Source organism: Anomaloglossus baeobatrachus, chromosome 5, assembly GCF_048569485.1.
Source record: "Anomaloglossus baeobatrachus isolate aAnoBae1 chromosome 5, aAnoBae1.hap1, whole genome shotgun sequence".
Lineage (NCBI taxonomy): Eukaryota > Metazoa > Chordata > Amphibia > Anura > Aromobatidae > Anomaloglossus > Anomaloglossus baeobatrachus.
This window is the reverse complement of record NC_134357.1, coordinates 549,655,461-549,679,513: the sequence shown is the minus strand read 5'-3', so window position 1 is coordinate 549,679,513 and position 24,053 is coordinate 549,655,461. Positions and strand designations below refer to the sequence as shown.

General features: G+C 46.2%; 1 protein-coding gene across 3 annotated transcripts in view; it reads right to left on the bottom strand.

Annotated features, from left to right (window-relative positions):
- Positions 1-24,053, bottom strand: part of LOC142312230 (uncharacterized) — a 102,224-nt gene that overhangs the window by 32,251 nt on the left and 45,920 nt on the right. The window contains exons 1-7 of one of the 3 annotated variants that reach the window (XM_075351138.1): positions 19,492-19,545; positions 13,663-13,812; positions 13,363-13,533; positions 13,159-13,282; positions 12,978-13,075; positions 12,692-12,782; positions 1,727-1,965 (exon numbers count right to left, since the gene is read on the bottom strand). In XM_075351138.1, the coding sequence (XP_075207253.1) occupies positions 1,727-1,965; positions 12,692-12,782; positions 12,978-13,075; positions 13,159-13,282; positions 13,363-13,533; positions 13,663-13,740 (801 nt within the window). In that variant the 5' untranslated portion in view covers positions 13,741-13,812; positions 19,492-19,545. Of the gene's footprint in view, positions 1-1,726; positions 1,966-12,691; positions 12,783-12,977; positions 13,076-13,158; positions 13,283-13,362; positions 13,534-13,662; positions 13,813-19,491; positions 19,546-24,053 lie in introns of those variants that run through there. The other 2 variants (XM_075351139.1, XM_075351140.1) reach the window with 2 other exon arrangements.

The following is a 24,053-nucleotide window of genomic DNA, read 5'->3' as shown; positions in this document are numbered from 1 at the left end:
TAACCTTTTGGTACTCATAATATGATTGCAATTATATTTCTGTATGTGATGTAAACATCAGACAAACACAATTAAAACTTTTGGCCATGACTGTAGTTTAATCGACTGTTATATATTTTTTGCACTTATTCTCAATAACATGTAATTTCTCCCCTTCTGAGTTATTTGTGATAGTGAAGCAAAATTGGATTTTCTAGTAAATCAGACACTTTGAAAGTGCTCAGCCGAGAATAAAGGCAGTCAATGATTGGGCAGTTTGGCTCTCCACCCAAATACAGCCAGCAATAAACAGAGCATTTTTGGGGGAGGGCGGTATTTTTTTTTTTTTGTTCTTTCTTTTGATACACTACATCCGAAAATGTTGTTTCAACCCCAATGAGAGCCAATCAGAGACTGCAAATGGTTCTCCCTGTGGTGCCTGCTCACATCATGCAGTTAACCAAGCCTGTGCTTTGTAGTTGTTGTTTTATAGATAACGCATTCGAGCATTCATGATACTCTGCTTAGCATCGAGAGTACCCCGATGGTCAATGCAGGGCCGAGTACGCCCATCACCAATAAAAATAAATGTTTAGAAAGATACCATTTTGGGTTAAAATATTTTCCACTTTCTGAACATAAAAAAGGCGTCTTCCCTTTGTGAAATATTTGGTGTTTAACAATATCTGCTTTTCCTGCAAAATATTTTACACATTCTGAACATAAATAGGCCTTCTCTCTAGTGTGAATTATTTGATGTGGAACAAGATTTTATTTCTATACAAAACATTTCCCACATTCTGAATATGAAAAAAGGCTTCTCCCCTGTGTGACTTCTCTGATGTGTGATAAGATTTGATTTTTTATAAAACATTTCCCACATTCTGAACATTAATATGACTTCTCCCCTGTGTGAATTCTTCTGTCTTACAAGCTCTGATTTATTTTTAAAACATTTCCTAGATACTAAGCATGAATATGACTTTTACCCTGTGTGACTTCTCTGGTGATTAACAAAAATTGATTTCCGGTTAAAACATTTCCCACATTCTGAACATGAAAAAGATTTCTTCCTTGTATGAGATTTTTGATGTGTAACAAGATATGATTTCCATGCAAAACATTTGCCACATTCTGAACATGAATATGGATTCTCCCCTGTGTGACTTCTCTGGTGCCTATCAAGAACTGATTTATGTAAAAAACATTTTCCACATTCTGAACATGAAAAAGGTTTCTCTCCTGTGTGAGATCTCTGGTGTATAACAAGATATGATTTCCATGCAAACGATTTCCCACATTCTGAACATGAATATGGACTCTCCCCTGTGTGAGTTGCCTGATGACTGATAAGATTTGTTTTCTGTGTAAAACATTTCCCACATTCTGAACATGAAAAAGGCTTTTCCCCTGTGTGAGTTCTCTGGTGATTAAGAAGAATCCACTTCCGGTTAAAATGTTTCCCACATTCTGAACATGAATATGGCTTCACCCCTGTGTGAGTTCTCTGGTGACTACTAAGAACTGATTTGTCTAAGAAACATTTTCCACATTCCGAACATGAATATGGTTTCTCTCCAGTATGAATTCTATCATGCCTAACAAGAACTGATTTCCGGCTAAAATATTTCCCACACTTGAAACAACAAAATCTTTTCTCCTCTTTGTGATTTTTTTGATGTTTAGTAAAAGATGTTTTGAGGAGAAAACTATTTCCATATTCTGAATGTGTAATTAGCTTCTTTACCTTAAGAGCAGTTTGTTTTTTAGTGCCTCCTTTGTGTTTTTTCTTTTTCTTAGCAGTCTGTAATAAATTAGAAGATAGGACCTGTACCAAAGAATCAGATGATAGATCTTTGCTGTGAAGGGTTGATGCTACATCTGGAGTAATGTCATTCATTTCAGTTATATCTTGGGTAATCTCAAGTTCCTCTGATTTAAAAATTGAAGATGTCAGCTGTCCCTCTGATATACTGGTACAGTCATCTGCCAAGAATAAAACCAATTATTATTTTTGGCAGCACTCATACATCTATTTTAAAAAATACAACCTCTGGATATGACGTTGAGAACATGCACTTAACTTCTTTGGTCAACCATGGCGAGGCCTGTTCTGAGTGGAACCTGTCTTGTTAAGCCATTGTATGTTCTTGGCCACCATGCTGAAACTCAGTGTCAGGGTGTTGGCAATCTTCTCAAAGATAAGTTCATCTTTATGTAGAGCAGCAAACCTTTTTTCAGATCTTCACAGAATTCTCTGCCATGTGGTGCTATGTTGAACAACCGGTGACCAATATGAGAGATTGTGTGAGCAATAACAACAAATTGACTTCATCTGCTCGGTATTTACACCTAAGACCTGGTAACACTAATGAGTCGCATGATACCAGGTAAGGGAAATGGCTAATTAAGCAAAATTTGGCCATTTTCAGTTAGGAGTTTACTCAATTTTGTTGCTAGCAGTTTAGACATTAAAGAAGTTGTCCAGTTACCAAAACTGTTTTTTTTTTCTGATAAATCTTGCTAATATGTGCCTCTCCACACATCTATTATGTTTTTTCAGCACTATTACCTTTTATTGTGCACTAGCAGCACATCCTCATTGCTGGCTCCAGCTCTGATGGGGTTAATCTCTCTTCTGACTTCCTGGGTTCAGTTCCTACAACTCCCATAATTCTTTGTGGCTCTAGGGCTGTATCTAACTTATCTAATACACCCACTGTGTCTAACACACCCACTCTCCTCCCCACCCAAAGTCTCCTCCCTGCCTCTTCCCTGTGGATGCACTGACAGCAATCACACAGAGACAGCCGAAGCTCCCAGCTCTGCACAACCAGGGGAAAAAAGCGGCTATCTTCTGCTTGTTCTCATATAGTTCATAGTCTTTGTGTGTGTGTGTGTGTGTACAGAAATTATGATTATTAGCCGGCGCAATATGTGAAAAAAATAATTGGGGAAAAAAAATGAAGGGGTCACGAGATTGCTTTTTTTTCCCTCTTGCCTAGTCTGTGTCGTCCGTATCATTCGTGTGGCATGCATTTTGCAGGCTACTTTCACATCAGCGTTTTTTTGCCTGTAGGCAAACAACCGCAAACCGCATATGACCGGATCCTGTGGATTAAATGTGCAACGCATGCAACCGTTATTTTACTGGATCCTTCTGCAGCGGGACACAGAATTTATCGTCTGGCACTGGAGGTGGGCTCATTCACATCCGTTTCTTCTGGTGAGTTCCTGGTTTTTTTTGCGGACCCACGGACAGGACCATCTTTTCAATGTCTTTTGTGTAGGATCGGATGGCACACGGTAGCACTTCCATGTGCATCCGATCCTACAAAAAAAAAAAACACATCGGATGCCGTATGTCCGCTCCATTAATATGGAACATGTCCTATTCTGTTCCGTAATAACGAACCGTGACTCAATACAAGTCAATGGGTTCGCAAAATTCCCGGAAACAACACGGAAGCACTTCCATGTGACTTCCATTGGGTGCCCGTGCAGTCTGTGTCCCGCTCCAGCCCCAGCCCTGCAGCTGCCCGCACAGCAGTGTCAGCAGCTGCCCGCACTGCAGTGTCAGCAGCCGCGGGGATGACAAGCGTTACCGTCAGGCGGTTAGTAAGTTCAGTACCTGCGGTGATGAAGTCCTGCACTCCTGACTTCAGCGCTCGTCACTGCCTTCTATGCCCGCTGCTTGTCACATCATCTCTCGCTGTCGACCTGAGACTGTGACTAGTGGTGACGTCACGGGCCGCTCGCGATACTTGATTTGTGAAGGCGGCGGTCATTGAACTCAGTGACAGCACTGCTGTCAGGAGTTCAGCGATCATCACAGGTAATGTACCTTGCTAACCTCCTGACAGCAGCCCTAGTCATGCCTTGCAGTGAGCTGGGCTGACCTATTGATGTTAGCTCAGGTCACTGCACGGCTCTCCCACCCAATAGGGAACATTCTGTTCTTCATTGACTGGGACATTGACTATGGTATGTATCGTCGTGGGACCCCCTTGGATTACACCAGACCTGGATTTGTTTTTCTTTCTAATAAATTGGTGAAAGAGGGAATGTTTTGGGGAGTGTTTTTTCAAATAAAAATGTGTTTGTTGTCTATTTTTTTTTTATTATTACTGACGGGGTTGGTGATGTCGGGTATCTGATACACGCCTGACATCACTAACCCCAGGGCTTGATGCCAGGTAACATTACACATCTGGCATCAACCCTATATATTACCCCGTTTGCCACCGCACCAGGGCAACGGGATGAGCTGGGGCGAAGCACCAGGATTAACCCATCTAATGGATGCACCACTTCTGGGGCGGCTGCGGCCTGCTATTTTTAGGCTGGGGAGTGTCCAATAACGGTGGACCTCCCTAGTCTGAGAATACCAGACCACAGCTGTCCGCTTTACCTTGGCTGGTGATCCAATTTGGGGGGGACCCCGTGTTTTTTGTTTTAAATTATTTATTTAATTTAAAATAACAGCGTGGGGTGCCCTCTGTTTTGGATTACCAGCCAAGGTGAAGCTGCGAGCTGTGGTTTGCAGGCTGCAGCCATTTGTTTTACCCTAGCTGGCTACAAAAGATAGGGGGACCGCATGTCATTTTTTTTATTATTTATTTATTTTTTGGCTAAATACAAGGCTAAGCACCTTAGTGCCACATGAAAGTCACTAAAGGGTGCCAGCTTAGAATATGCAGGGAGGTGGGACATTATATATGTCTTTCTCATCTATCTATCTATCTATCCATCCCTCTATTCATTCATTCATTCATTCATTCATTCATTCATCCCTCTCTCTCTCTGTCTCTATATCTATCTATCCATCTCTATATCTACTCATCTATTTATCTTTCTTGCTGCTTCCGTTTTTTGCGGTCCGCAAAAAAACGTAAGGCACATGGATGTCACACGGACGCCACACGGATGCATCCGTGAAAAAGGACCGTAACGGTCATGTGAATGTAGTCTTAACAGCAGTCACTGCCTGCTGCCGATCACATGTGACCGTGTGCGGGCTGTGTGTACAGGAGTTCAGCCGAGTTCAGATCAGCTGACTCAAGTGACGGCCGATTAGGCTGGGGCCACACGGGGATTACTGCGATCCCCTCGCATTACACTCGGCTCACGCTCAGTAGAGCAGAGCTGAGTGTCATGCGTGTGTCCCTGCGACTGAGGTACGACTGTGCGAACAGACCTCAGCTGTGGAAGGCGGTCCGGCACTCAGGAGGGGCGGGCCAGAACTGAGGAGGGGTGTGAGGGATTTCTCTCTCCTCCGTAGTCGGCTATTGCGATTCTCGCTCTGCACTTGTGGTACACCGATGTACCGCAAGTGCAGTGCGATTTTTCTCTCACCCCATACACTTGAATGGGTAAAAGAGAAAGAGTCTTGCATTACAATTGCAGCATGCTGCGATTGATTTCTCGGTCCAATTAGGGCTGAGAAAATAATTGCTCATGTGCGCTGACACACAGGCTAATATTGGTCCGAATGGAATGCGATGTTTTATCACACTCCACTCGCACTATTTTTCTCGCTGTGTGGCTTAGACCTTACTTGTTCTGTGTCCCCCTGCATCCATCGCAGCGTGTGCGGGCTGGAGTTCAGCTGAGTTCAGATCAGCTGACTCCAGTGCTAGACTGAACTCAGGTGACCTCACAGCCCACACAAGCTGCGATGAATGCAGGGGGACACAGAACAAGTAATCGGCCGACACTGGAGTCATCTGATTACTTGTTCTGCTGCCGCTGTGGTCAGGAGTAGGCATGAGTGAGCAGTAAAATGCTCTGGTGCTCGATGGGCAAAGCCCATGTCGATTTTTTTTTTTTTTTTTTAAAAAAAACTCAGTAAAAATGAAAAAAAACCAAAACAATCACATAACCCTAACCCTAGGGTTAGGGGTAAAAAAAAAGTGTGGGCTCCCGCTGCATCATCTATTGCTAAGGGTAACCCAAGCAGCTACTGGCTGCTAACCCCCGCTGCTTGGTGTTACCTTCACTGGCAATGGAAAATCCAGGGAAGCCTTTTTTTTTTTTTTTTTTATATATATATATAAAAGGTTTTTGCCTAAAAACATTTTTAAAAAAAATGACGTGGGCTTTGCCATATTATTTTGTATGCTAGCCAGGTACAGCAGGCAGCTACGGGCTGCCCCCAACCCCCAGCTGCCTATTTGTACCCAGCTGGGAACCAAAAATATAGGGAAGCCCTTTTTTTTTAAATTATTTCATGAATAATTAAAAAAAAAAATTACATGGGCTTCACTCATTTTTTTGTGTTCAGCCAGGTACAACTAGGCAGCTGGGGATTGGAATCTGCAGCGCAGGGTGGCCCAAGCTTTCTGGCCCCCTCGCTGCGAATTGCAGTCCACAGCCGCCCCAGAAAATGGCACTTTCATAGAAGCGCCATCTTTTGGCGCTGTATCCAACTCTACCAGTGGCCCTGGTGGCAGGTGGCACGCTGGGTAAAAAGGGGTTAATACCAGCTATGTTTTACCAGCTGGTATAAAGCCCGAGATTCTAAATGTCAGGCCAAGTTTGACCTGGCCATTAAGAATCTCCAATAAAGGGTTAAAAAAAAAAACAAAAAAAAAAAAACAACAGACATCACACAGAGAAAAATACTTTATTAGAAATAAATACACAGCCACAGTAGGGACTCCATGTTTATTATTCCCTCTCACCCCTCCACGATCGAGAGATTTCTGTACTGACCATGCCAGGAGAGGGCGAGGGAAAAGACGGGTATGAGGGGGAGAAGAGAGAGCAAGAGGGAGGGAAAAGAGAGAGCGAGAGGGAGGGAAAAGAGAGCGAGAGGGAGGGAAAAGAGAGCGAGAGGGAGGGACGGTAAAGAGAGAGCGAGAGGGAAGAGAGAGAGCGGGAGGGAAAAGAGAGAGCGGGAGGGAAAAGAGAGCGGGAGGGAAAAGAGAGAGCGGGAGGGAAAAGAGAGAGCGGGAGGGAAAAGAGAGAGCGGGAGGGAAAAGAGAGAGCGGGAGGGAAAAGAGAGAGCGGGAGGGAAAAGAGAGAGCGGGAGAGAAAAGAGAGAGCGGGAGAGAAAAGAGAGAGCGGGAGGGAATAGAGAGAGCGGGAGGGAATAGAGAGAGCGGGAGGGAATAGAGAGAGCGGGAGGGAAAAGAGAGAGCGGGAGGGAAGGAAAAGAGCGAGAAGGAGGGAAAAGAGCGAGAGGGAGGGAAAAGTGAGAGAGGGAGGGAAAAGAGATGGTGGGAAAAGAGAGCGAGAGGGAGGGAAAAGAGTGAGCGAGCGGGAGGGAAAAGAGAGCGAGCGGGAGGGAAAAGAGAGCGAGCGGGAGGGAAAAGAGAGCGAGCGGGAGGGAAAAGAGAGAGCGAGAGGGAGGGAAAAGAGAGAGCGAGAGGGAGAGAAAAGAGAGCGAGAGGGAGTGAAAAGAGAGCGAGAGGGAGGGAAAAAAGAGAGGGAGGGAGGGAAAAGAGAGCGCGAGAGGGAGGGAAAAGAGAGAGCGAGAGGGAGGGAAAAGAGTGAGCGAGAGGGAGGGAAAAGAGTGAGCGAGAGGGAGGGAAAAGAGGTAGGGAGAGAAAAGAGCGAGAGGGAGAGAAAAGAGTGAGTGAGCAGGAGGGAAAAGAGAGAGCGAGCGGGAGGGAAAAGAGAGCGCGAGAGGGAGGGAAAAGAGAGCGAGAGGGAGAGAAAAGAGAGCGAGAGGGAGTGAAAAGAGAGCGAGAGGGAGGGAAAAAAGAGAGGGAGGGAGGGAAAAGAGAGCGCGAGAGGGAGGGAAAAGAGAGAGCGAGAGGGAGGGAAAAGAGTGAGCGAGAGGGAGGGAAAAGAGTGAGCGAGAGGGAGGGAAAAGAGGTAGGGAGAGAAAAGAGCGAGAGGGAGAGAAAAGAGTGAGTGAGCAGGAGGGAAAAGAGAGAGCGAGCGGGAGGGAAAAGAGAGCGCGAGAGGGAGGGAAAAGAGAGCGAGAGGGAGAGAAAAGAGAGCGAGAGGGAGAGAAGAGAGAGCGAGAGGGAGAGAAAAGAGAGCGAGAGGGAGGGAAAAGAGTGAGTGAGCGGGAGGGAAAAGAGAGAGCGAGCGGGAGGGAAAAGAGAGAGCGAGAGGGAGAGAAAAGAGAGCGAGAGGGAGAGAAAAGAGCGAGAGGGAGAGAAAAGAGAGCGAGAGGGAGAGAAAAGAGAGCGAGAGGGAGAGAAAAGAGAGCGAGAGGGAGAGAAAAGAGAGCGAGAGGGAGAGAAAAGAGAGCGAGAGGGAGTGAAAAGAAAGCGAGAGGGAGTGAAAAGAGTGGGAGGTAGGTAAAAGAGAGGGAGGGAAAAGAGAGGGAGGGAAAAGAGAGAGGGAGGGAAAAGAGGGGGAAGAGGAGAGAGGGATAAGAGGGGGCAGAGAAGAGGGGGAAGAGGGGAGGGGGAGAAAAGAGGGGTGGGAGAAGAGAGTGGGGTGAGAGAAGAGAAGAGGGAAAGAAGAGAGAGGAGAGGGGGGGGAGAGGTGCTCTGTCACCAACTTGCTCCACTCTGTGACTTGTGGTGCAGGTGGCAGAGTGGAGACAGTTGGTCCCATGCAGCAGGACAGGTGACAGAGCAGAGCGGTGACATGCTCTGCTCTGAAACATGCGGTGCTGCATGTCACCAGCTTGTAAGTGTCTTGCTGCGTCCTGTAGTGCTGGTGGGAGGAGCACATGATCGCACCGCCCAACACCGCCCGTTCTCCTGACATCGCAGTAGAGCGGGCAAGTGAAGAGTGAGATCAGATACTTACATGACTGGGGGGATTTCAGCTGAAGAACCCCCACTGTACTCCACACTGGCGCCCCGTGCCTCACAATCTGCCGGACGCTAAGCTCTCTTCACCGCTCCACACTGTGCCATCCTCCGGATCCTCCCCTCGATGCTGGGCTGTGACGTGCGGTAGTCACGGCCAACAGCTCTGTCAATCAGTGTGAGTGTCGCCAGAATCCTCTGACGTACCCGTCAAGTTTGAGAGCCCTGAATTGACGGGCCGTAAGAGGATACTAGCGGCCACAGCACCAGGGGGTCATGTGACAGGCACGGAGAGTGCAGGATAGCGCCGCTCAGTGCCAGAACTGGAAATAGAAGCCAATGAAGAAAACGCCTATAATGGTAAGTGGAACTCATAAAGAAAATAAAAAAAATGGGTAAACCACCCCTTTAATGTTTGTGTGTTGAGTTATTTAGATGCCACACCAAATTTACTGTTATACATGCTGTACACCGACTACTGTACATTGTATCCAAGTGTCAGATCTTCAGTGTTCTCCCATGAAAATATATAATAAAAAATTTACAAAAATGTGAGGGGTGTACTTACTTTTAAGATATCCTTTAGTTGTTATTGCAATAGTGAAAAGAACTCACTTAACAATTTACGGTATGTGTGTCTCCTGGAGCACAATCTGAGCACTATGTGTTGAGTAATAAAATGGCATATTTGCAATTTTCACTCTCCAACATCCACTACATGCTAATTTTTGGAAGTGCCAGTAGAGTAAAAAAAAGTCACTACTCCTATAGACCAATTCACTGAGGGTTATAGTTTTCAAATTGGGATTTTCTACTTCTCTGCCATTCTGTCCTATTCAGGAAATGGTGTGTCACATCTCCTCTGGAATCTGCTCCTGTGGTGTCTACTAATGTGACCAGGTGCCGCCTTCTTCATTCTGCGTGCGGCACATTGGAGGAGACGTTGGAACGAGAAGCTCTGGGTGGTACAGCTTTGCCAGCCTCTAAGAACATGGTGGCTGCAGCCAGTAGTACCATCCAGTCTTGCAGTATGAGTGTGTGTGCAGTCCAGCTGGAGTAATCAGCTCTGTGCTTCAGCCAATTGAAAAGCACTGCACCCTACTAAAGCTCGATTCATATTGCCAGATGCTGCCAGATATAGCCTTGTTCTCCTCTGGATCACTCCTCTGTGCTCTGCTCGCGGCTGCTGTATTTGTTTCCTGTTGGGACCCCGGCCTGTTTACTTTTATATCTTCGGATTTTGTATTTTCTTTGCCCTACTAGTTCTGAGCGGGCTACCTGACTATTCTTCTTGCATTAACAAACAGCAGCTAACTCTGTGGCTCCATCCCAGGGTTCCTATGTAAGTCCAGATTCATCTATAGGGGTTAAGGGGTGAAAGGCAAGGCAATCCCTGGAATCTAGAAAGTGGAGTAGATAGAGCCAGACCTGTTCGTGGTAGTCAACTTTTCAGCTGCCAGGTGACTAGGATATCTTCTCCCATTACATTGTGCCATCAAATTATTCCTGCAAAATCTATGGTCCAATAGCAAAAGGGTGCAACTTCCCTTCTGAGCCAGGCCATGTGCTCAAACAGTAGCGTACAACCTTATATATGGCACTGTCGCCAGCAGCAGAACCGCTACCACTGCCTTTGTGCAAGGAGGAACAGGAGGAGCACTGCTAGTGCCCTGCAAAATGATCTCCAGCAGGCTACAAATGTGCATGTGTCTCCACACATGGTTAGAAACTGACTCCATGAGGATGGCATGAGGGCCCGATGTCCACAGATAGGGGTTGTGCTCACTGCCCAACACCGTGCAGGACTCTTAGCATTTGCCACAGAATACCAGGATTGACAAATTCGCCACTGGCGCCCTGTGCTCTTCACAAATGAAAGCAGGTTCACACTGAGCACATATGGCAGATGTAACAGACGTGACAGAGTCTGGAGATGCCATGGAGAGCAATCTGCTGCCTGCAACATCCTTCAGCATGACCGGTTTGGCAGTGAGTCACTAGTGGTGTGGGGTGGAATTTCTTTGGAGGGCCGCACAGCCCTTCATGTGCTCGCTAGAGGTAGCCTGACTGCCATTAGGTACCGAGATGAGATCCTCAGACCCCTTGTGAGACCATATGCTGGTGCGGTTGGCCCTGGGTTCCTCCTAATGCAGGACAATGCCAGACTTCATGTGGCTGTAGTGTGTCAGCAGTTCCTGCAAGATGAAGGCATTGAAGCTATGGATTGGCCCACTCATTCCCCAGACCTGAATCCGATTGAGCACATCTGGCACATCATGTCTCGCTCCATCCACCAACATCATGTTGCACCACAGACTGTCCAAAAGTTGGCAAATGCTTTAGTCCAGGTCTGGGAGGAGATCCCTCAGGATCCGCAACCTCATCAGGAGCATGCCCAGGCATTGTAGGGAGGACATACAGGCACGTGGAGGCCACACACAATACTGAGTCTCATTTTGACTTGTTTCCACTTTAATTTTGTCTTGTTTTGATTTTCATTTTGACTTGTTTCCACTTTCATTTTGTGTGTGTCTTCAAATCCAGGTCTCCATTGGTTAAAACATTTGATTTCCATTGATGATTTTTGTGTGATTTTGTTGTCAGCACATTCAACTTTGTACAGAACAAAGTATTCAAGGAGAATATTTCATTCATTCATAGGATGTGTCATTTCAATGTTCCTTTTGATTTTTTGAGCAGTGTATAATAGTAGTTTATGAGTGACTCAATGATGGGACCCAAGTAGATAAATTATAGATGGGGCTGCTGAGGCATAATCATCTTCTGACGCGTATTGCCTCTGCAAATGCGGCTTCATCTGTTCACACTGGGTTCATTTTCCCTCTTTTACAGGGTACAAGCAGCAGGTTTGAGATCATTTAATGGTCCGCTAATTTAATCAGGCTCTTGGGGGGGATTTGTTTGTTCATATACCCAGTGTATTATAATACTATTTGTGGAGTAAATATTCTTCCCATTCTATTTTTTTACAATAATGGAGGTCAAAAATGGTATCCCTTATAGCATTATAGTACTGACAGGGTTACTTGTTATCTGCTGTTGGCTCATGTTTAACATCTTTGGCATTTAGTGTTTTTTATGTGTTTTAATAATTAATGGTGATTGTTGGCGATGTGCTCCTTCTATTCTTTGTCTTTTCTCTTTCTTAACTTTTTACCTAGTGACTCTGTGGGACATGACTATAGTTCATTTTGATATCTAGTCTCAAACAATACAGGACTCATGTACTGCAGTGCATGAGACCTGTCAGTTTTTCCCTGACTCAGCCTGTTAGACCCTGCTTATAGCAGGGTCTAACAGGCCACTATACACTTAGGCCATTAGATGACCTGCAGAGTTTTCGACCTCCAGGGAGCGCTACACAACCCTAAGAGCAGTGAAAAGCGCCGTTGAAGATTAAGACCACTTAATGTATCAGCAGTCATTAAAAGGTTTATAAGCAATTGAAAAGTCAAAATATTTGGAAAGTCTGTTCTTATTGTACAGAAATTCACACTTGGCTCTTACTCCACATGTAATACAAAAGGGAAGTTTCGCCAGAAAGACTAGACCTGGTCTTGTAGGAACCATATGAGCACATTCAGCACCACAAAATAGAGATGCCAGGATTATATTATATGATGCCAGGATTCTAGGAAGGCAACAGCGTCATTACCCTCCACTTTTTCTTAGGGGCCCATCATAATATTATTCTTCTAAATTGTCAGCACATTAAAACATAAGCTGTCATTTAGCTTTGTAGTTTACAAATCTGAGCAGATAATTCTAGGAGGTAGGTGGATCCTCCAGGTTGTAAGCTCTATAGAAGAAGGACTTTCAGTGCCAAAAGTAATTTGACCAGTGTTGTGTGGAGGAGAATGTTGTGGTCTAGCAGCAAAATAATGATCATGATGGACTACACCACCAATAAAGCAGCCACAGCCGGTGACTGAGAGAAATCTGTGACTTCTTTGCATTTAGTGGTCACTACTCACCTGGGTGGTTATCTGTTGGAATCTCCTCATTACACCACTCAACACCCCTCACATATGTCTCTGTAGTATTAATATGGGTCAGATCTTCACCCTGAAACAAATATTGTGAAAGTCATAGACAGATGGAGAAGTCACATCTATGATCAGCTCTAATCCTGCCATCTCCACCGCTCTCATTACACAAGTATAAAACATATAATACTGGTGGATAAAACAAGACAGCACAAGACTTTCACAGCCGTCTACACATCATAGGGAGATTTCATGACACCTTCTCTCCATCTACCTGATGATCCTGAGGAACATTGGAATTTTCTCCTGAACCATCTTGTGGGAGAAGAGGATGGGGACATCTCTCTGGTGTTGTCCTCTTACTGGATAGAACTGGAGGAAACACATACATGGACTGAATTCATTCTTTACATACAGATAATTATAGGCCGTGGATATTTAGTCCTGTCTATTACCTAGTGATGTGAGGCGCTGGGGATCCTCCATTATGATGTCCTTGTACAGATCTTTGTGTCCTTCTAAATACTCCCGCTCCTCCATGGAGAAATAGACGGTGACGTCCTGACACCTTATAGGAACCTGAGACATACAATGATACCATCATCCCCCGATCACTTCATAGCATTACTGTATAATGTCCCAGCATTCCCAGCAGTCACCTCTCCAGTCAGCAGCTCAATCATCTTGTAGGTGAGTTCTAGGATCTTCTGCTCATTATTGTCCTCATGTACCAGAGGGTGAGGTAGAGACACATGGGAGGTGATTGGGCTCAGGGGTCTTCCCCATCCCTCAGACACGGGATCCTGACAGTGCTTCACTACTGTGTAATCCTGGTTATGGAGAGACACAGTAAGAAATCTCACTCCAGACATTTCCAGAGTCCTCACCTCTCCAGTTCTGTCCATCTGTTATTCCCATAGATAAGAATGATGTAATGTGACGTCATCAGAATCTCTCACCTCTCCAGTAAGCCGGAAGAGGATCTCAAGGGTGAGGTGTAATATCCTCTCCACCATCTTGTCCGTGTCCATATCCATCCTTGATGGGTCAATAAGAAAAATTTTCTTATATAGAAGACATCTACTGAAAGGATCCGATATTGTAGGGACCTGAATGGGGAGAAGATGACGATGTAACATCATAAAAAATTCACTGTAATAATACAATTACTGGAGATAATAATGGGAAACATATCAGGAGATTTATTACTTTATAAGATCTAGTTGTTTTCTTTCTATCTACTAATAAATCCTATATATTTAGGCCACACACAACAAGCAGTTTCCTCCTCGGAGTCGGCAGCTGAATACGTTTCTCATAGACTCATCTTCCATATCACTAATTCTCCTCTCATTTACAGACACTGGAATTGGCATCAGCAAAACTGCAGGAGAAATTCATTACACGTGAGAGGAGATATAACGACTTTATGATGAGGACGACATAAGACGTTAAGTATTGCTTTTTAAAAAATAGCTTTTTTAGGCATCTGGACACCGCAAGGATGACATGGGCCCAATGTGTGTGGGGTCCTTAGTATGAGACTAAGGCCTGTTTCAGATGTCAGTGAAAAACACAGACGTTTTTCATTCACGTGATAAAGGTGCATATGTCCTTCCGTGTGCCGTGATTCATGGCACATGTGTGTGTTCTCCATGTGCAGTGATTCATGGCACACGTGTGTTTTCCATGTGTGATCCATGATAGCACATGGAGATAAACTCACCTGTCCCCGCTCCTGCTGTCCGTGGTGCCGAACTCTCCCAGATTCTGTGGCCGGTCGCTGTGTCTCTCACCGCTGCAGCTTCATCCGGGTCGGCAGTGCATAAATGCATATTCATGAGAATAATTAGCCAGCCTGGAAGCTACAGGCAGCAGCGGCCGGAGACAGCGTTGCTGGAGACGGGTACGTTTAAAAAGCTTTTTATTTTCAATGTATGTGTTTTTCTGGTATGTGTTTCACTGATCACACCATAGTGTGGTCCGTGGGACATCAGTAATGTCAGAGAAAAATAAACATGTCTCAGTGCAGCAATTACGGACACGCATGTATGCCGCACAGAGACACGGTCAGTGAAAAATTGATTTTAATGGGTCTGCATATGTCCGTGTTCTTGAAAAAAAGTTTTAAAACAAGCTTTGAAGTGAAAAAAAACACATTAGTTTTAACAAGAAATATCCTTCATTATAGGCTAAACAAACTCCTCATGTCCATCATGAAACGTGCAGGACGAGAGGCCAAAATCAATATGTAGAAATGTAAAGAAGTCATTGAAGAGTCCCAGTGTGGGATCACTTGTCATCTGTGACTTGCTATGGTGGGAGGATGAGGATTATGTGGTCCAGACTCTTGGCTAGTGAGAATGGACCGTGTAGCAAACAGGGTGGTACTGGGAAATAGACTGGAAGCATTATCTGCCATCCAACTGACCACCTGTTTGCACTGTTCTGGCATCAGGAGTGCCTGCAAAATTGGACAGTAAGCTAGGTCTCATGGATGAGCATGTCTGTTATGCTCCCGCAGTTGGCATACTTTCACTTTCACTCAGCAGCACGTCCACTTCCCCATCCCTTACCACATGGCTTACGCATTTAAGATTAGGTACATAATATATGACTGCAAACGTTCCGGTATTAATAGGGAAAAGAAAACATAGTCCAGAAAAGAACTTTTACTTTTAGGTTGCAACAGCAGTAGACCTATAGCAGGACTGTAAGTGTATGTACAGATGTTGAGTATTTGGTACTATTCAGAGGTGTCCAACAACACAAGAAAAAAGCAGGTAAAAAATGCATGCAAATACACATTGTAAGGCTATGTGCGCACGTTGCGTACAAGCCCTGCAGAAATTTCTGCAGCGATCTGAAGAGCACATGTGCGCTTTAGATCGCTGCAGAAATGTCCGTAGTGAAGCCGATTCCATGCGCTCTGCCTGCAGCTCCTGCCATAGACAGAGCAGGAGCTGCCGGCAAAGCGCAGGAAAGAAGTGACATGTCACTTCTTTTTGCGCAGCGCTTCGGCAGTAGCCGAAGCGCTGCGCTCTTAAACGCCACGTGCGCACGGCCCCTGCACAGTCTCCATAGACTGTGCAGGGGACGCAGGACGCATGCAGTTACGCTGCGCTACAAAGCGCAGCGTAACTGCATGTTTTTACGCGACGTGCGCACATAGCCTAAACGCGGCAAGACACGCGTTTTTTCAGCAGTGTTTTTCCTGCCAAGAGATCCAAAAACGATGCAGAATTTTCTGCAACCAAATACTCAACGTGTACAAATGTCCAAAGAATTGACATACTGCAAATTATTTTCTACACCAAATCTGCAAGTTATATATAAGCAACACTTCAGTATTATTATTGACTTCTCTGGCATCAGGATTCCCTTTAAGCTTTGTGACAAATCTGTACTCAAAAACGCAACATGTGCACACAGCCTAAGGTATTTCCGCACGCTGCGTTCTTGATTTGACAAAAAAAATGCATCCAAAACGCATGCATTTTGAATGCGTTTTACATGCATTTTTGACAGTGCGGTCCCATGGTGATTCAGCTCTGCTACATCCCTGTGCTGTCACAGCAGCACCGTAGAGCATGGGTCCCCAATTCCAGTCCTCAAGGGCCGCCAACAGTGCATGTTTTCAGGATTTCCTTAGTATTGCACATGTGATAATTTAATCACCTGCACAGTTGATGATTCCAACACCCATGCTAAGGAAATCCTGAAAACATGCACTGTTGGCGGCCCTCGAGGACTGGAGTTGGGGAACCCTGCCGTAGAGCATCACTGTTTACTGGCAGCAGACAGAGCCGCGCAATAAGAATGAACTTGGGTAAATCTCTGACATAAGGCACAGCCAGTAGTGCTGGGCCTGCAGCTGTGAGGTCAGAGGTTCACCCGAGTTCATTGTCATCTCGCGGTTCTGTCTCTGTGTTGAGGCATGATTTGCGGTCACAGGTGAAGGATTCACCTGTGACCACAAATCACTTGAGTGAGGGCACCGCTGATTTCACAGCTCATTTCAGTCACTCGGGTGATTTACTGTCACAGGTGGAGGACTCCAGCTGTGGGCGTGGATAACATGAGTGACGTCACCGCTGCTAGCGCCACTCACTTCAGTTGCGGCGTGGAGCTTACAGTGAGCGGTTGTGCTCTATGGCCACTCGCTGTCAGTGTCCGATATAGCAGAGCTGGATGTGTCGTGGGACCTCGTGTGGATTACTTCGGACCTGAAGGTTTGTGTTGGGGTTAATAGAGTGGTGAAAGAGGGTGCTTTTTTGTCTTTTATTTCAAATAATGGAGTTTGCGGTGTTAGTGTTTATTTACTTTCACTTACAGATTAATCATGGGGGCGTCTCATAGACGCCTGCCATGATTGACCTAGGACTTAGTGGCAGCTTTGGGCTGCCATTAACTCCTTATCACCACGATTGCCACCGCACCAGGGCAATCGGGATGAGCCGGGTAAAGTCCCTGAACTGTCGCATGTAATGCAATTACGAGCGGCTGCTGGCTGATATTTTTAGGCTGGAAGGGCTCCCAATAACATGGGTCTCCCCAGTCTGAGAATACCAGCCCTCAGCTGTGTGGCTTTATCTTGACTGGTATCAAAATTGAAGGGAACCGCACGCCATTATTTTTATTTATTGTATTGCACGATATAGACCCGCCCACTGTCGGCTGTGATTGGTTGCAGTCTGACAGCTGTCACTTAGCGTGGGGGCGTGTCTGACTGCAACCAATCATAGGCACCGGTGGGCGGGGGAAGCAGTGAATATGAGATGACCTAATGAGCGGGTGAAGTGAATATGAGATGAGCGGCAGGGACTTTCAGAAGCAGGAGAGGCCGCAGAAGCAGTGTGACAGCCGCGCCGGTGATCAGTGAGTATGAAGGGGAGAGGGAGAGACTCTGAGAGTGACCAACAGAGAGAGACCGACACCAACAGAGAGAGAGAGAGAGACTGAGAGACCTGCATTTTTGTTGACAAGAACGCATCCAAAATGCAACCAAAATGCAGTGCAAAACGCACAGCTAAACATTTTGGTTGCCTTTTGACACACCTCGTTCATTTCTATGGGTGGAAAACGCAACCAAAACGCAAAAAAGAAGTGACATGCTGCTTTATTTTTTTTTAAACGCAACAATTTTGACAAATATTTGACAAACAAACCGCTGCCTAAAAAAAGGCAACGTGCGGATGGAATTTTCTGACTTCTCATAGACTTTGCTGGGGAAGCACCACGCATGCATTTTGTCAATAACACAGTGCATTTTAAACGCAGCCAAAAGCAGGAAAAAAGCACACGTGCGAACACATGGCCAAATACTCTGACAGCATTGTTCCCAGCAGCAACCTAGGAGTCAGGGATGCGTCCAGTCATCTTCCTCATACTGTTTGCATTCCATTTGAGAGCTATCACCATCCATTTCATATATTCTCCTAACACCAGCCCTCCTGTTAGGGTCTTCCGGAAAAATGCTCACGTTTCTCATTGACTTCCATTATACTCAGTACTCGACCATGTACGAGTGGCTAACCTACTCAATTCACATACCGAGCATTCATCGCATGCCCCCATCGTATGTTATCCCCATACACCCCAGAGCCACGAACCCCATCCCACACACAGTATAATAACCCTACAGCATGATGCCCCTAAAGTGACCCCCATCGTATGTGTTCCCCCATACACCCCAGAGCCACGAACTCCATCCCACACACAGTATAATAACCCTACAGCATGATGCCCCTAAAGTGACCCCCATCGTATGTGTTCCCCCATACACCCCAGAACCACGAACCCCATCCCACACACAGTATAATAACCCCACAGCATGATGCCCCTAAAGTGACCCCCATCGTTTGTGTTCCCCCATACACCCCAGAGCCACGAACTCCATCCCACACACAGTATAATAACCCCACAGCATGATGCCCCTAAAGTGCCCCCATCGTATGTTATCCCTATGCACCCCAGAGCCACACATCCCATCCCCCCCCACACACAGTGTCATAACCCCACAGTATGATGCCCCTAAAATACCCCCCCATTGTATGTTATCCCCATACACCCCAGAGCCACGAACTCCATCCCACACACAGTATAATAACCCCACAGCATGATGCCCCTAAAGTGCCCCCATCGTATATTATCCCTATACACCCCAGAGCCACAAATCCCATCCCCCCACACACAGTATCATAACCCCACAGTATGATGCCCCTAAAATACCCCCCCATTGTATGTTATCCCCATACACCCCAGAGCCACGAACTCCATCCCACACACACAGCATCTAAGCTTGTTGGTAAGATGGTCCCCACAGATCCCTGCTCAGTATGAGAGACCACCACATTGAATGAGGGCCCACATAAATTATAGCCCCCACAGCCGAAGGATTAATATGGAAACCCCTGTAATTATGATGAGAGGGTACCCAACAGAACCAACCCCCTCAAATCACGGGCCTCAGAGCGACCACCACTATGTATGGTGCGTCCATGATTATACAACTATCAGATTAATATCTCATATGTCCTAGGTTCGTTTCTATATGCGCCTATGTGTATATTTATTAGGCATGGGGTAGATGGTACCATATGATGTGTGTGTGGGGATGGCGGTACTGTTGGAACCTCAAACGTGAGGGAGGGGCAAGGCAGAGGACTGAGAGCAACACAGGTTTCCATGTTTCGTGTCTCGCATAGTTGGGTTGTATGGATCAAAGGAAAACCTCTGATATATAAGACCCAACTATAATGCCCCAGTAATGGGGAATCTCCACATACCTCCTCCTGCAGAGCCGCACACTAGATATATGGCTGCTCTGTGCTTCCAGGACCTGTGATGATGTCACATGGAGGGGAGGAGTCAGGGGTCACATGATCAGCTCCTCAGTGTATGCAGGACTCTGCTGTGCTGGATGAGGTGAAGTTCATGTGAGGGGTTTACAGTGTGGATGGAGCAGAGCTGTGTGTGTACAAGTGAACATTGCGGAGCCGTGAGTGTATGAAACACAGAGCGGAGCCAAGTGTGTTGAGTGTACAGAGAGAAACCACGTGTACAAAACGAAGCCACGTGTGTATGATATGTACGGAGCAGAGCTGCGTGTGTTCCACATGCATAGAGCCGCGTGTGTTCCACGTGCATGGAGCCGCGTGTGTTCCACATGCATAGAGCCGCGTGTGTATGATATGTACGGAGCAGATCTGCGTGTGTTCCACATGCATGGAGCCGCGTGTGTATGATATGTACGGAGCAGAGCTGCGTGTGTTCCACATGCATAGAGCCGCGTGTGTTCCACATGCATAGAGCCGCGTGTGTATGATATGTACGGAGCAGAGCTGCGTGTGTTCCACATGCATGGAGCCACGTGTGTTCCACATGCATAGAGCCGCGTGTGTATGATATGAACGGAGCAGAGCTGCGTGTGTTCCACATGCATAGAGCCGCGTGTGTATGATATGTACGGAGCAGATCTGCGTGTGTTCCACATGCATGGAGCCGCGTGTGTATGATATGTACGGAGCAGAGCTGCATGTGTTCCACATGCATGGAGCCGCGTGTGTTCCACATGCATAGAGCCGCGTGTGTATGATATGTACGGAGCAGATCTGCGTGTGTTCCACATGCATGGAGCCGCGTGTGTTCCACATGCATAGAGCCGCGTGTGTATGATATGAACGGAGCAGAGCTGCATGTGTTCCACATGCATGGAGCCGCGTGTGTTCCACATGCATAGAGCCGCGTGTGTATGATATGAACGGAGCAGAGCTGCGTGTGTTCCACATGCATAGAGCCGCGTGTGTATGATATGTACGGAGCAGAGCTGCGTGTGTTCCACATGCATAGAGCCACGTGTGTATGATATGTACGGAGCAAAGCTGCGTGTGTTCCACATGCATGGAGCCGTGTGTGTACGGAGCCACATATATGTGATTTTGGGTTAGGCAAATTACCATCTGTTCTATGATAGACCAGGCTTCTTGCAAGAGACGATTGTCTTGGCATATGGGCCAATACATCATTACTCAACACACACAACCCCTTTCCCATCACGTTGCGAGGAGTTGCACTTACTGCTCTCATGTTTTCTCTCATTTTGCTTCTGGCAATGTTTGCTTCTGCTTTTTGAGGGCAGGAGTCATGACCATGTTCTGTTGGTTCTTGAACTACATTGTCATCTTTTTTTTGAGAATTGAATGGCACTTTGAATAGCGATGCAGTCTCCAAGTCACCACTGCGTTCTTAGGGCGAAGTGCAAGATATTCAAACCCCAAGTAAATGCTTCTTGAAAACTCCATTGTTTGCACTAGAAGGAATAGAATACTTTAGATAAACTCAACATACATTTTTTTAAAGAAATTAATAAATGTGGGGGAAAAAAAACACAGAGGTGTAATGACTGTGGTCGCAGGGATCAAGGCAACAACCAGGTACAGGGGCCCGCCAACTCCAGTGTCTGCTTCTGCTAGATCTGCGTCCTCACTGAAGACGCAGATCCAGATGACATGCATTGTGTTGCAGAGACCCTTCGGGTCCCTGCACCTTGATACATACTGCTGACACAGTGGCTGTGAGCTGACTGTAAAAAGTTCACATTTATTAAATAATTTATAATACATCTAGATAAAAGAATTTATAGATAACAAGACACATAGATAACTGCTGACATAACAGAAGTATATTCGTCTGGATGGTTCTAGTGGATTACATCATGTGTACAGCAGGTTTTTCCTTAGATAGACATTGACAGCTGCATTACAAACCTATATATACCATACCATATGACATTCACGGACACTTCTTGGGGGGAGAGACCTGACTCAGAGGGGGTTTGTGCTTCCAAGAGGATACATGTCAAAGCTGCTGCAGCCTAATCCATCCACCCATCCAAGATAAAGGATGAATAAAGAAGAAACTTACTTTACTAATTTAGTAAACAAATGGATTATTATAACCCTAAAGGCCGCTTTACACGCTAGCGATATCGGTACCGATATCGCTAGCGTGCGTACCCACCCCCATCGTTTGTGCGACACGGGCATATCGCTGCCCGTCGCGCACAAAATCGCGCTCCCCCCGTCACACAGCTTACCTGCACTGCGACGTCGCTCTGGCCGGCGATCCGCCTCCTTTCTAAGGGGGCTGGTCGTTCGGCGTCACAGCGACGTAACACGGCAGGCGTCCAATAGAAGCGGAGGGGCAGAGATGAGAGGGACGTAACATCCTGCCCACCTCCTTCCTTCCGCTTAGCCGGTGGAGGCAGGTAAGGAGATGTTCCTCGCTCCTGCGGTGTCACACACAGCAATGTGTGCTGCCGCATGAATGAGGAACAACATCGCTAATGAGAGGTAAACGATTTTTTGTTTTAGGACGACCTCTCCGCGGCAAACGATCATCCACTAGGCTGGTTTTCCCTGGAACCTGCAGTACAACTGGCTGACTGTAGGTGGCGTGTTTCTTCCAGCCGAAGTTGCCAACATTCACCTGCAGCCAATTGGAAGACACCACACCCTTCTTATTCCCCCTCCTGTCACATGACCACCGCCAGAGATAGTTCTGTACTCCTGGCTCATGTGCTGTTTGTATTTTGATTCCTGTGCGCTGACCTTTGCTTGCTGTTTGACTACCCTCCTGCCTGTCGTTTTTGTACCTTGCTGCCAGTTCCGGATTTGACCTCTGCTTTGTCTCCTCACTACGCCCTTGCCTGCCGATTCTGTTCCTGTTTAGCATCTCCTGGTTTTTGACCCTGATTGACGACCACGGACTACAGCCTACCACAGGTAGTGATCTCTGGGGCTCTGTGTAATTCCAAATCCCTGTATAGGGGTTAAAGGGTTGCAGAGTTCTTGGGGTCCTGCTTTGTGAGCGGCTTTTCTCTAGATTCCCCTTACAGCCAGTCTGAGTCTGTGGCACCAATCAGGCATTACAACAACCCATCATGTAAGCTAACGTACAATACTATTTTTTCCTTTTCTGTAACTGATCAACATATAATGAACTTTTCTATTTTTGTCAATCATTTTTACTCAATATAAAAAAAAGCATCTATTTTTACATTTTTGAAGTCTATCCTTTCTTGTATCTCATCGCGTACTTAAAGAAAAATATATTTAAGACATTTATTTTTTAACAGTTTGGAGAGCCAGCCATTCCTGATTTTTTCTCATTTTTTTGTACTAATTCCTTCGCTTTGCACAAGGGGGACAGATACAGAAGTGATGATAATACCTCTTGCAAAGTATCAGGAATTGACAATACGTTAAAAATCAGTCAGAACCTAAAAAGATGGATGAGGTTTCAAGTCGCATAAGTTTGTTTAAATGAAGTTTGAAGAGTTCGCAAAGCCATCCATCAATCGTACAAATGTCAGATAGCATTATTGTTTGTAATGCCAGTGAATTAGTCTGTAATGCTTCTAATCTGGATCAAGATGGGTGCAGACATGTGGTGTCTGTGGAAGGTGACCTTGAGGACACCGGAAATGATGCTGAAAAAGATGGCGGAGAGGGAGGACATGACGAATAGGACAGAGAAGGCGGATGAGTTAGAGAAGTAGATGTGTGGAGCAGAGACAGAGAAAATGGCGACAGTTTCTAAAAATAGAACAGGCCCAGCTAGAAATAAAAGTCAGGAAGAATTTATTGGATTTATGCAAACTAAGAGGTACTTTACACGTTGCGACATCGCTACTGATATATCGTCAGGGTCACGTCGTTAGTGACGCACATCCGGCGCCGGTAGCGACATCGCAACGTGTAAATCCTAAGTGCGACGATGAATGAGCACAAAAGCGTAAAAAATCGCTGATCTGTGGCTGCCAGTACAATTTTTCAGACAGCTAGCATTAAAAAAGTCTTTTGAAAATGAGGAGTGCCCAAATGATATCGATAGACTTAAGGCCGCTTTACACTCTGCGATATTGCTAGCGATGTTGCTAGCGATCGCACCCGTCCCCGTCGTATGTGCGTCACGGGCAAATCGCTGCTCGTGGCGAACAATATCGCTGGTACGCGTCACATGAACTTACCTTCCTAACAACGTCGCTGTGGCCGGCGAACCACCTCTTTTAAGGGGGAGGTTCGTGCGGTGTCACAGCGACGTCACACAGCGGCCCACCAATAGAAGCGGAGGGGCGGAGAGCAGCCGCATTAACGACACGCCCATCTCGTTGCCGGAGGACGCAGGAACGCTGTTATTCGTCGTTCCCAGGGTGTCACACGTAGCGATGTGTGCTGCCTCAGGAACGACGAACAACCTGCGTCCAAAACGAGCAACGATATTTGGGAAATGAATGACAGGTGTCACACGCAACGACGTCGCTAACGAGGCCGGATGTGCATCATGA